The sequence below is a fragment of the Hydra vulgaris genome, chromosome 11, assembly GCF_038396675.1.
Source record: "Hydra vulgaris chromosome 11, alternate assembly HydraT2T_AEP".
Lineage (NCBI taxonomy): Eukaryota > Metazoa > Cnidaria > Hydrozoa > Anthoathecata > Hydridae > Hydra > Hydra vulgaris.
The window spans coordinates 39,294,708-39,309,331 of record NC_088930.1 but is presented as its reverse complement, the minus strand read 5'-3'; the positions used below and the strand labels follow the sequence as shown (position 1 = coordinate 39,309,331).

Sequence of the window (14,624 nt, the reverse complement as noted above, 5' to 3'; positions counted from 1 at the left end):
TTCATATTATATGAAAATAATTATATATGAAAATAAGAAGAAACATGTCACAAAACAGAATTTATAAAATAATAAGTCATTTCAATAAAAAAGCAATCTAATATTATTTAATAAATTTTTTAAACTCTATTAAAACAGAGTTTAACAAATTTGGTCAAGTACAACATTCTTTTTAACAATTTTTCTAGAAAACATTATGTGGCTTGAATAAATATCAGAAAAACAACTGGTGATACAAAACATTGCAGTGTTAAACTTAAAAGTTATTACTAAAATTTAATCATTTTTAATTTATCCATGAACTTTTTTATTTAAATATCAAAAAGGCCAGCATATATGTATATATATATATATATATATATATATATATATATATATATATATATATATATATATATATATATATATATATATATATATATATATATATTTAAGTAGTTAACATGGCTAGTCTAAACTATTCATAATTAAGAGAATTCCATATTTATATTTGTACCTTTGAGAGTCTTCATTAGTGGTTTAATGAATTAAACATTCATTAAAAAAATCATTTTGTTGATAACAAAGAGAGTTTTAGCTGTGATTTAATGGCTAAAACAAAGTCATGGCTGCTCTGATTGGTAAAAGGACATACAGCCAGTTGATTTTAACAGTCATCACTTTTTTGGACAAATACCTTTCTAGTTCATTTATAATATAACCCTAAATTTCAGTCAAAATACAGATTTTATCTCAGAGAACATGTTTTAGTAATAAACAGAAAAAAGTAAAAAGTGAACATACGGCCATTTTGTTTTCGGCTGGCGATTAGTATTTTATGTAATTCTTAGTCAGTAGACAGTAAAAACTATACAATTATTTAAAAAAAATTATGCAATTGCTTAAAAAATTATTGCTAGTCAATAAAACTTTTTATAGTAAATATTGACTAAAATTTGCTAAAGTTTTAAATATCTATTTCTTCAGAATACAATAGATTTTAAATGGCTTTTTTTTATATAATAATCTTTTACTAGTTCGAAATAAGATATTTAAAATTAAAATTTTCATTGGTTAAAAATCTAGCCTAAACCTGCATTTGCAACTTTGTATCTGTGTCAGAGTAATGATCCAAACTTTCATGTAAAGATTTTATTGTTTCCTTCAGCTCTTTTACAGTAGATAGTTGTCTAAACAACAAGTAAAAATTGCCTAAACAACAGAAATTGACTTTAACAACTGAAGTTTTCACACAAAAAAAAACAACAACTTAAAACACAATAAAATTACTCTGTAATTTCCTTATCTTTTGATTGCACCTCTAGTTGTAAAAACTCTAATTCTTCTTTGAGCTTTGATAAAGATAACTCAGAATCATGAAACTTCTGTTGTAATATTTCATGATCTTTGACTATAAAATATTTAATAAATTAATTTGTAAAAAAATAAATTACCTAACTTACTCAAAAAACTCTCTCACCACAAACAAACAAAAAATATTTTTTGCACCCTAAAGTAATTAAATGCTCTGTTCCTCTAAACATTTTTTTTAATTTCTAATAATTTTTCTATCTTCATCAACTATCTAATTACAGTTTATCCAAAAGTTTCTTACTTTTATAAACAGTTTTTATTTACAGTTATAAATTAACAGCTGTATCTGTTAGTAATATTTTAAAAAGTAAAATTTTTTATAGAAAAACAATCAACTTTTATGTGATAAAAAACATATATTTCTATAGAAAACACTTTTATGTAATAAAACAATGATACATAGTAAATGTATAAATCATTGTTTTATTAAATAATACTTTTACACATAAATAGCACATGCATAAAAAATATAATCAGCCATTTAATATTTATATTACTTACATAAATATACTGTATTACTAGAATATATGTAGTAAGTGAAAGTGTTCTATTACTTAAATATTGTAACTTTAGATTAGTCCTTTGTGATAAGATGTATGAAATATTTTATTCCCTCACTGCAGCTCAAGTCTCATTTTTTTATAACATAATCTTTCCAGACATCTAATTGATGGAACATAACTCACACAAAAATCTGTTTCATTAAATTAAAAAAAAAGCTTTTATACAATGATAATTTTCTGAAGGACTTTCATCTAAACAATTTTTGCAAAAAATTTAAAAATGTTTTTCATAAAAACTTTTTTTTTTTACAAAAAATTGTATATTTTTTATCATAATTAAAAAAATTCATCATTTTTATATTCTTAAGTCTAAAAGCAACTTCACCAAACAACAAGGACTTCACTATGATTATCTCATTAAATAATGTCTGTAAACAAGATAAAGCATCTTTCTATTAAAATGCCTTTTGAGTCCAATGGCAGTACTTGAATACATCAGTTTTTATGTCAGTTGTATCCCAGTATCACATTCAATTGATGTGAAAGAATAGTGTACAAAGCCATAAAATCAGGATCAGCTCAATCACAAATAAAGATTTGTAAATCAGCTGATCCTAACTTTATGGTTTTGAATTCTGAGTATCTTTCCTTGCAGACATTCAGAGGAATTTTCCTTGAAAAATAACAGCATGTCTATCAGACAGATTTGCTTTAGTATTTGCAAGAATTTTATTATTAGTTATCACAGTAAGCCAATCATCCTTTCTTTGAATTGATCTTGTTAAGCAGTTTTAATTCAATTTTTTTATATAATAAAAATCCATAAAACTTGACAGTTAAAATTTAATATTATTAACAGAAAAGTATTGGATTTAAAAACATCATTTTAAAAAACAACATTTTTATTGACTTGTCTACAGTAAGCGTACAATCATTATGTGCATATTTATTTGTCAAAATAACTGTGCAGTTGCATGTAAAACAAATATACATGAATGTTTATGTATATTTGTTTTACGTATTATTTATGTTTATTTACTAACTTTTTTAAAACACTATTAAAACTCAAAATTAAGGACATTTTTTATGCCTTTTTTTATTAAAATTAAATATAGAGTTTTGTAAAAATTCATAATACTAAAATTGAACTTAATTAAAATTAATCAAAGATTTTTTTAATTGTCATTACAATTAAAAAAATTAACTATATTTTAATCTTTTTTATATTTACAAAAAAACAGAGATATTTTTGGGTTTCCATTTTTTTTCCAGATTTAAAATCCTCATAAAATTCTTCATAAAAATGAACTTCTATTATTTATAAAATTGAACAAAAAAATGACACATCCTGTCTAAAATAAGAATAAACTAATTTTCTAAAAGCAACCATCACAAAAACTCACTTTATATGGTCATTTTTATGACTTTTTATAACTAAATACGAAATTTTCTTAAAATTCAATATAATAATTATTGAGTTGATAATAAGCTTAATTATAAAGCCACTACACTAATTATGTTTACCTAATACATCAACGTATATTACTTTTCTTACATGCCATACCATTTTATGTTTGTTTTATTTTGCAATTGATTTTTATATTTATTTTCGTTTCGTATGTAATATTTGTTTTGTACTTTTTTTATCAGTATTTAAGAATTATGTGTATTATAAATAATGTTAAATGTTTTTTATGTGCTTAGTCTCATTTATATTTGACTATTAATAAATTAACAACACTTTTCTATTAATCTTTTTATTTTGAACAAACTAAAATGAACAACTATCTGAACAAACTAAAATGAGCTTTGTTCAAAAAGTATATTTAAACAATTTTTTCCTCAAGCACTCACTCCCTGTGTGTGACCATTGGTCAAATTTAAATGCCAAAATAATTAATGATATGTATTTAAATACATACATATGCTTTTATAAATATTTTGCTAAAAACTAATTATTTTTAAATCTTTTAATAATTTATTAATTTATATTAAAAATATTGAGTAGTTAAGTTATTAATGACTTTGTTTTTGAAATATTTCTTATTTACTTTATAATAAGTAGAAGGATTGTTAATAAGTTATTTAAACATTAATATTTTAATGAGAAACTTAATGCTGCCATCAGTCATTTGTGTGTATTGATATGGAGCTTTTTCAAATGAGTATAATTGCACACAGCCTTGCATTATGCCCTTTTAAAATATAAACCTCATGGTGAGGTTCTCCTATATTCTTTATATATCTGCTTAATTAGTATACCTGTATATATCTGCTTGATCAGTATACCTGTATATATCTGCTTGATCAGTATACCTGTATATATCTGCTTGATCAGTATACCTGTATATATCTGCTTGATCAGTATACCTGTATATATCTGCTTATCCGTATACCTGTATTATCTGCTTAATCAGCAGTAAGATGTTTTTTATACTTGATGATAATTTAACCTAATCACATTATCTAAGTAATTTTTTAACAGATAAACATTTTTATTTTTTTTGTTTAAAAACTAAAATAAATAAAGAAGATGTCAGGTTATAAAGTAGATAATGTGTTAAACTATTGTGTTTTTAAAATATTGTAGAATGATGCCAACCTAAAACTGCTTTAGGTTGGCATAATGTCAGCACAAAATTTAGTAACAGGATTCCACAAATCAACTAACTCCAAACATTAGCATAAAATTAAGAGAAAAAACAAACAGTGAATTCGCTGACCTTTCTTTCAAACGTTGGCATTTGCTTAAAAATTTGAAAAACTAACATTATACTATTTTAATAGGAATTTTAATGAAACAATAGTTTTTTTTTCAAGTTATTTTATTTAGAATTAATAAAAATGCTTGCATTTTTTGTTTATTTTGACAATTTTAAAAGTTAAAAAAAGCGTTTATTTTTACCTATTTTAATTTATTTAAAATAGCAAACATTCTAAAATTCTGATTTAAAATTCTGAGGTTTGCAAATAATTGCTGACATAAGACCTGTCAGGTCAATAGTTAGGTCAACATTGCCTATTTCTGACCTAAATCCGAGGGTTATATGTGTGTGTGTTTATATATATATATATATATATATATATATATATATATATATATATATATATATATATATATATATATATATATATATATATATATATATATATATAGCCCTCCAGATTAGGAAAAATTAGGTCAGCAATAAATTGCTGACCTCAAACTGCTAGAGGTTGGTTTCAGAGAGGCAAATGGCAAATTTGACACAAAGAGGTTACCAAAAAACATAGAAACATTAGAGGTCGGCAATTATTTGCTGACCTCAAATACTAATCATAAATAGAAACTTATAACAATCAATTATAAAATAGTTGCAGATCAATTAGAATAAAACAATCGTGATTACTAATTTAAAGTTTATTATATTACAGAATGGTTTGAGGCAGAAAAATTATACTAAAAAGAGGTTCTGCAAAATATTTTATATGAAATTGAATCAAATCAAATCTCATGATAGTCACAATAATGGGTAACTTTGGGGGTCTGGCTGCTCATGACACTTATAGAATGGGAACATCTTGTTTTAAGATTTAAAACTTAGGTACTCGATGTGTAACAAAGAATTTGAAGCCACATATGCCAGCCTATAAATTTCTGAAAACACTAGAAAGACCTTGAACAGAAATGTCACGTAACCTGCACATCTAACACAGTAAAGAGACAATTTTCTTTGCTAAAGTAAGAAGATATTACATTACATTTTGTTTTCTTCGAAATAAATAAACAAGATTATTATGTTCTATGTATGCCTAAAAAAGCAAAAAAGTTAATAAGCGTCCCTTCTCCATTTATTATTAGAAGTTTAGGATATGGAGTTTTAAAGTATAGTTAACCCAAGCTTAGATTTTAAAATCAATTTTTCTACTGTTTACTTAAAACTATTGTTGTTAAGAGACCATATAAAAAGTAAGTATATAAATGGTCAATGTGGAACTGACTTACTATTAAACGGGTCCAGACAGCTAGTATGATTTATTAGTTTATATGCGGCAATACTTGTTTATGCGACACAAACCAAAAAGGAGTCTTGGGAAGTAGAACAACCACAAAATAAAAGTATACATAATTTGAACAAACAAAATTTAAGTACATGATTGCTTTTTTTAATAAAGCAATCATGTACTTAAACTGCATTACAACTGCTATGCATTATCAGGTAAACCGTGTACACAACATTGAGGCAATGTGGTACTCAATGTTGAATCAATGCCTAAATAATGATAAATAAACCTTCATTGGATCAAAAAGCTAAAGTTTAACATTGTTCAAATGTATAACTATATATTTAGAATCTGGAATAAATTTTACTGAAAAATAAATAAAAGATTATTGTTATTTATACTTTGGAGTTGAGCAATTTAGTCATTTAAGTTTTAAGAAATCAATTTTTAAATAAAAACATTAAATTATAAATGTATTTTAAATTTTGGCAAAAAATTCAAATGGTTTCTAATTTAACTCTAATCTCTGTATAATTTAAAGTAACTTTACAAAAAATTATTATATAAATGTATTTTCACAAAAAATATTTTTTTTGAAAAAAACCAAAAACCATGGGTTTTTCAAAAAATATATAAAATACAATGGTTTTTTTGGTTTAAATTGTTTTTTTTTAAAAAAAAAAGCAGTGTTTAGTCAACTTTTTCAATTAAAAAAAAGAATTAGTCATTTTACTTGAGTAAATTATATTTTCTATTAACATTTCTGCTGTAATTCATTAACCAATACATCATTATTTATTGTTCTATATATAAAAACAAGATTTGCTGCTTTTTTTTACTCCCATCTTGTTTCTTAACTTTAAATAAACAAGCCCAAAAGTTGAAATAATTCTTTCATGTCCAGCACTAGAAGCTGGTGCGCCTAACAAACCTTCAATATCCATGATAATGTTGCAGTCTAAAGGTTATAGAGATTTCCACCATTCTATTGGTGATACATTTTTTAAAACAGATACAAATATATAATATACAATACAGCTATACAAATAGCTTTTATCGAATTTGCTCCAGCTTGATGATTATTTTGTATATGTCTTATTATCTGTGTAACATGCTTGCTCACATTTTTAATGTTAAGATCATTTGCTAAAAGATTTAGAATATGAGCAGCACACCCATAAGTAATTACTCAGATACCTTCTTCAGATGACGATACTTGTTGCATTGATTTCATATCAGCTGCATTGTCAGTCATAAAGCTTCTTAACTGTTTACTTTTTACTGAACATCCTAATTTATGTGTTACAGATTATTATTGCTTTATTTTTTACTTTATGCTTCATTGCTTTTATTATAAAGATTATTCTCTTGTCAATTGCGTAAGATATAAAATAACAGTTACAATAATGGTTAATAATAAAATAATGGTTACAACAACTTCATAAAATTTTATTAAATTTTAGTTATTATTGAACTTCAATGTCTTAAATGTTTAAAAAATAGTAAATGTAACTTATTTTACGCAACTTTTGTTATATAAACATATATATATTTTCAATCATAAGGTTTACTGTAACTTTTTTTTAAACAAAAGAAAGTAAATACCACAACTTTTCTGTACAATGCTTGTGGAGACACAGAATATAGATGTAAAAAAAGTGCAAAATATAGCCATAATTCATTTTTTTCAGAAATAAATGCAAGTGTTCCAATTAAGGCGCTGCTCCAATTATGGTAACTCTCCTCTACATAATATATTATTTTTTATATCAGGGTGTTAGCCAGGAAAAAAATTCATACAGCGTTTTTGCGAAATTGGGATTTTAGGTGTGGCCTTAAAAAAAAAAAGTCATTGCATTCTGACATTTCAAAAAGATGATTAATTTGACATTTTTTAGATACAAATAAATTTTGTTTGGGTTATATTTATGGCAGGTATATTTTTCTATTTTATAAATGTTTAATTATAATTATTCAACTTGTTTCATTCTCAGCAACCTTCTAAAGTTTTTATTTTTTAATTTATTATTATTTTTATTTTGTTTTTTCTCTTCGTTTGATATAGTAGAGAAAAACAAGAACAAAAGACAAGTGCTTGCAATTGAAGTTTTAATGAATGAATTATAAAATTTATTCAATGAAAATAATGATTTATTCATTGATATAATAATAAAATTGATTCTTTTAATAAAAAAATTATTATTAACTTATTTTAAAGTATAATATTTATTACTATGTAAAGATCTTTGTAACACTCTTAACTTAAGATAAACAGTAAAAATGTAATTAAATTATTGAAACAGAATAACTGACGTCAATTAAAAATTGAAAAATAAAAGATTTTTTAATTTTTGAATGAATAATCTTGCTTTTGATTACAACACTCCTTTACACTTAAAAATAATCGATCAACTTAATTCATTTCTGTCATGCGTACTAAGTGCATTTTTTACATTTTTTTTTTACTACAATCTTATGAACCTTTGGGAATTTTAAAACAATTGGAAATACCGCGTTATACGTGGTGCTATCAGGCTGGCTAACACCCTGTAATTTGTAAATATTGATTAAAATTTGTTTCTATTTTAAACATTTAATTACTCCTAAAATTAAAATCACTAAAATTTTACTAAATGTTTAAAATACTTTAAACAATTTTCAAAAACTATTTACAAATAAGGAAGTATTTGCAACTATTATTATATTATATATATATATATATATATATATATATATATATATATATATATATATATATATATATATATAAACAACACTCCTACATGTTCTTCCTATCTACTCAGTCAATCTGTATATATAATAAGTTCTATATATATATACCTGTTGCTGCATTTAAAAAATAAATAGACAATACCAAATAAATAACATACTGTAAATTTAATATATATAAGAAACTATTTTTCAGAAGCATTTTTATGATTCTAACATCTTTATGATTTTAAAAGTGCATTCACATTTACATAAAAAGATTTACATGAAAGATATAATTCTATTTGTAAACACAACCCTGGTTTACTTTCCTGCTGAGTATTTAAAGTTGTTTAAAAAAAATTCGTTTGGTTTAAATTGATATTTTTTCGATTGGTTTAAACCATGGTTTAAACCATTTGGTTTAAACCTATCAACCCTGATTAAATTGCACTTAAAAAAAATTTTAACTTCAAAAGATTTACCTAACTTTGTATATTGATTGAACATTTCTTTCTTTTCATTTTCAGTGTCAACATCAAGCTGTTCTATGAACTGGGATTGTTGTTTTAAAAACATCTCAGAGTGACGAACCTTTTGCTTCAACTTTTTATTTTCAACCTGTTTCAATCATTAAATTAAAATGACAAACTATTTAAAAATTTTTTAAAATAACTATAAGAAATGTGGATACCAAACAGTTTCCAAAAATTTTCTTGTCCAAAAATTCTGAGAAATAATTTTAACTGAAAACTATTGCTAACAAATATTTTTAAGAAATTTTCCTTGAATAATTCTTAAATGTTGTCAATTAAGTTACATAATTAAGTTATGTAAGAAAATTTTAAAAGGTTTTAAAAAAAGAAAGTAAATACCACAACTTTTCTGTACAATGCTTGTGGAGACACAGAATATAGATGTAATGGTGATCCTGATAAATCACCAATTGTGGAGCTTAGTTTCGGAGATTCAAATATAGTTGATGATGCAATAGGCATAACTGCTCTTGATACAATTGGTGACATACCAGAACTGCCAGATAAATCTTCAAAATCTATAACATGAATTTTTTTTAAAAAAAGCAATTATCATTCAACTTGAAAAAAATTCAATTAGAAGATAAAAATAAAAAAATAAAAAAATTAAAACACACACAAAGGCCAATTAAAACACACACACAAAAAAGGCTAATTTAAACACACACAAAAAAAGTCAATTAAAACACACACACAAAAAAAAGCTAATTAAAACACACACAAAGAAAAAAGGCCAATTAAAACACACATAAAAAAAAGGCCAATTAAAACACACACACACAAAAAAAGCCAATTAAAACACACAAAAAAAAAAGGCCAATTAAAACACACACAAAAAAAAAAGCCAATCAAAACACACACACAATAAAAAGGCCAATTTAAACACACATACAAAAAAGGCCAATTTAAACACACACAAAAAAAAGCCAATTAAAACAAATCCAAGTTTAACGCTTAAAAAAAAAAAAATTATTACTTAAAATAGCCACTCTTGGCTTTAAAACACATTTTTATACGCCTAAGCCTCAACTCTATCAATTTGATGCACTATTCTTTTGCAATTGAGTTCCTCATGTGTTCGAAAACTTTCTTTAAGCCCAAATGTTTTCAGTGGGACTTGAATCAGGGGATCGAGAACTAAAGGGTTTTTTTTTGAATGGTATATATATATATGTATACACACACATATGTATGTATGTATGCATGTATGTATGTATGTATCATACATAAATACATACATAAATACATACATACATACATACATACATACATACATACATACATGCATACATGTTGTGTATGCAGTGTTGTATAGTAATGATTACTGAAAGTAATGATTACAGTAACGATTACCTTTTTCAAAGTAATGGCAAAGTAATGATTACTTGGTTTGTGGCAAGTAATGGAAAACGTTCTCATTATTTTTTATGGAAAGTAATGAGTAATGGTGATATTAAATTACCCATTACTTTTGTTTTGTCCCCTATTTTTGGAATCCTAACTCTGGTTAATATATTCCTCATGTCATTATTGATATTCCTGATCCAAAGACCATTTGGTTTACATTAACATTGTGATAGCTAAAGCTATATAAGGTATTAAAATATATTTAGCAAATGAATATTATGGCAGTAACAGTTTCATTGAGTGGTTGTGATAAGGTAGATGGGTCATGGCATACTAAGGGCGTATTGGCCTGTTTCGAATTTATTTTATCTGCTACACTTAAAGCAACAGACAATCTTGTTGGAATATGCAAGCTATGCCCAAAGTCAAAAGCATCAAAAATATCTGGTAGAGTAGCAGTCGAATCTCAGAAAGCATTTAAAGGTCAGTTACACGTGTTAATGTTATTATTTTTATTAATTAAAAGCATCAAAATTCAAAATTTGTGAACTTTTTGTGTACATAATTTTATTTAATGTTATTAATTTAATAATTTTTTAATATTTGCAGTTGAACTAAAATAATGTGAGACTTGAATTAATGTGTATTATGAATTAATGCGTATTAATTATTGACGGCTTTTCTTTAATTGTAGACTGCATATCCGTCCACACAGACTTTTACTAAATACCTATTCTAATTACAAGGCACAGCCATAGATGATAAAATATTACATGTATTATGTATTATAATGCATAATTGTTTTAATTCTTTTATAATTGTTTAAATTTTTTTTGTGCATCTTTCAGCGAATAGTAATGGGAATGTAATGATTACATGTTGAAAGTAATAGAGAAGTCCAAAGTAATGGATACAACACTATATGTATGTATGTATGTATGCATGTATGTATGTATGTATGTATGTATGTATGTATGTATGTATGTATGTATGTATGTATGTATGTATGTATGTATGTATGTATGTATGTATGTACACACATAAATAAATATACAATATAAATGTTGGCATATAAACAAACATCTAACCATTATGAATCAACCAGTTGCCCAACACTTCTGACAGATTTTCACTCTGACTGTTTTCACCGACCAAAGTTGTTATGGCCATTATACCAGTTTGAATAGACTTAGGAAGATTTTGCACTCTTTCAATTGTGTCCATATTATTTTCAGAAGTTAAAGTAAGTTCCAGTAATAAACAAAGTAACTTAAAAGTAAAATCAATTTATGTAAATAACCATGTCATTTTAAAAACATTTTAAAAAATTAAATTACATTTAAGGCACTATTAACTTCTATCACATGTTGTGTTCATATTTAAAAAAATGTCAAAAAAAATTTTATTAAACCTAAAAAATATTTGTAATAAAATTAAAAATGAATCTTTTATTAGCATTTAAACAAAATGAATCTTTTATTTGCATTTAAACAAAATTTTTTCTAATTTTATATGTTAATCGCTAAAAGTTTATTTTTCAAGTTTTAATAATTAATTTAGATAAATGAATTTATTAGGGATAGTTGTTGAATTGTTTAATTTTTTTTTATTAGAAAATAATGATAATTACATTGACTTAGTTCAAATTGCTCAATTTTCTTAATTTGAATGCGGTTAAAAAAGTAAGCTCGTTGTGCATTCCATTTCCATTTTGATAACTAAAAATGTTGGTAACTCTAAACCAATTTGAACCTCTTAAAAATATGACAAAGAAAGCATGTAATGATTTTGTAATAATGATTCGATATAAACATAATGTGTTGGGGTTCTCTTTTAACTTTAAAAAAAAAATTCAAGCATTGGTATGCATTTACATAAGTTTACACTTTAAACAATTAACAGATTTTGCCATTTTAAACAAAATGTTTTACAATTTTGAAAAAAAATGTAGAAACAGCAATAAATTTCAGCAGTAGAGTCTGGTCTAGCAATTTTTATCATCCCAACCAATAACGCAATAAATTCTTAATATAGGAATAGGCAATAAAGAATTCTCAATAATTATTTGGTTGCTTTTTTGTAAGTTTTTTTAATACATCCACCTCCCTAAAATAGAGGTGGCCACTGCAATCAAGGTTGCAGATTTTCTAAAGTTTCTAAAGTTTAATTTTTTAATGTTTTAATGAAATATGTTCTGTTTTGAAGGTTTTTGAAGGAATTGAAATTGTATCTTTGACAGGCTGTTAATTTTATAGAAGCTAAAGATTACCTTTTTTTAAATTTAAGTAAGTTGTTTTTATTTTATTTAATAAAAGTAAGTTATTTTTTATTGGTTTTAAATAATTTTATGTTAGATATTCAATCATATTTTATATAAATTTAATTATTTAGTAGTGTTTTTGTCTGGTGGTGATATTCAGGTTAGATTTTATAAAGTTAAATTTACTTATAAAGAAACTTTAAAACTTAATTCTTAAAAAATTTACATTTGATTTTTTTTAGTTCCTAATTCAACAAATTTTTTTGTACAAAATGTTCAAAATGGAATAACGATAGTTTGTTAATTTAATTTTAGTACTACAGCTTATCACATATTGTTGATTTTAATTTCTAATTTATCTTAAAATACTAAGAATTTAGTATTTTATTTATGATTATATTGTATTATGACTAATGGTTTGATTGCTTTAAATTGTTTTTAACGTTCAATTTGATTATCTGTATTTTTTAAATATTTATTATAGCCAATAAAGTTGTAGCGATCCCAGCAACAATAGTTGCTGCAACACCCTTATTTGTAACTGGTAAATAAATTATTTGAAGGTTTTATAGTTAAGTATGAAACTAAAATATCATTCAGCTATTTCAATTATTAATTTTTTTATTTTTAGGTTTATCTTATGAAGCGTTTGTACGCTATTGATATGTTTATAAGGGCCTACATCCTATAGTGCACACAGGGTGTGGGCCCATAATAGGGGAAAGATTTTCTTTATTTCATTAAAGAGGAAGGAATTACCTTTACCGAAAGTAAAGTGGGTGGAGTTAGAGTGGGCAGGGGAAAATACTTAACTACATCTTCAAATAGAAGATAAAGTTAAATGTCTTTAGTTTAATATGTATATTTTTATTGATCTTTTCTGTTAAATTTTGTTTGTAAATAAATAAATTTGTAAAAAAACTACCAATTTTGTTTTTTTTAATATTAAGTCATGTTTATAAAAATTTTTTGTTAAAAAGATGTTTCTACACAAAACATCAAAATTTTAGCAGAACATGCAAAATATTATAACGATTTACTGCTGTGACAGTGTTTATGTTTCTCTATGCCAAAATAATATTTTATTGTCAGTTAAGATTTTGCAAATAATTAACAAGTATCACTGAATTAGGGGTATCTAATAAATACTTACAATGTAAAAGAAATTGAAAATCTATTTTTTACGTTTTGTACTTTATCGATGAGTCATTGTCTGTTCATGAAAACATCATTGTTTTTAATTAAAATAATCATACTTTTAATAGAAATAAACATTTTACTATATTCTTCTTTTTTTAAATAATTTTACCTTGATTAGCTAATGATGGTAGAGTTTTTTATTTCTTTATTTCTACTTTGGTGCTCGACTAACTATTATAAATTTACTTTGCCTACTGTTAAAATATGGTTTTTGCAGCATATAATTGTTGATCATTACCTAATAGTTTAAAAAGATGTTGGTTTGTCGCAATCAAGGTAAGAATAATTTTATTTTTTGGTCAAAATTTGGTACATAAGGTGTGGGCCCAAATTTAGGACAAAAGCTCAAAACCCCTCCTTATTTTTAAATAGGGAGTGTGGATCTTGTAGAATGTACAATATGAGGAGATGGAGCGGTGGGAAAATAATAAGCTACTCTATAATTAGTATTTTTGCAGTTAGTTAATTTACCAATTGATAATTGATGATAAATTTAAAATTTTTTTTCTAAATAATACTTTTATATTTATATATTTTGTTGTATTATTTTTTTTATTATTTATAATTATAATTATTTTATTATTATTTATAAATTATATTTTTTTAATATATATTTTATTTAATATAATTATATGTTTTTATTATTATTTATAAATTATAATTATAAATAAAATTTATTATTATGTATAAATAAATTTTATTATTTTTACGTATAAATAAATTGATTTCCAG

General features: G+C 24.2%; 1 protein-coding gene across 3 annotated transcripts in view; it reads right to left on the bottom strand.

Annotated features, from left to right (window-relative positions):
* Positions 1-14,624, bottom strand: part of LOC101237780 (interaptin) — an 87,081-nt gene that overhangs the window by 31,143 nt on the left and 41,314 nt on the right. For all 3 annotated transcript variants that reach the window (XM_065811030.1, XM_065811029.1, XM_065811031.1), the window contains exons 6-10: positions 11,521-11,701; positions 9,425-9,603; positions 9,035-9,170; positions 1,270-1,390; positions 1,073-1,169 (exon numbers count right to left, since the gene is read on the bottom strand). In XM_065811030.1, the coding sequence (XP_065667102.1) occupies positions 1,073-1,169; positions 1,270-1,390; positions 9,035-9,170; positions 9,425-9,603; positions 11,521-11,701 (714 nt within the window). The remainder of the gene's footprint in view (positions 1-1,072; positions 1,170-1,269; positions 1,391-9,034; positions 9,171-9,424; positions 9,604-11,520; positions 11,702-14,624) is intronic.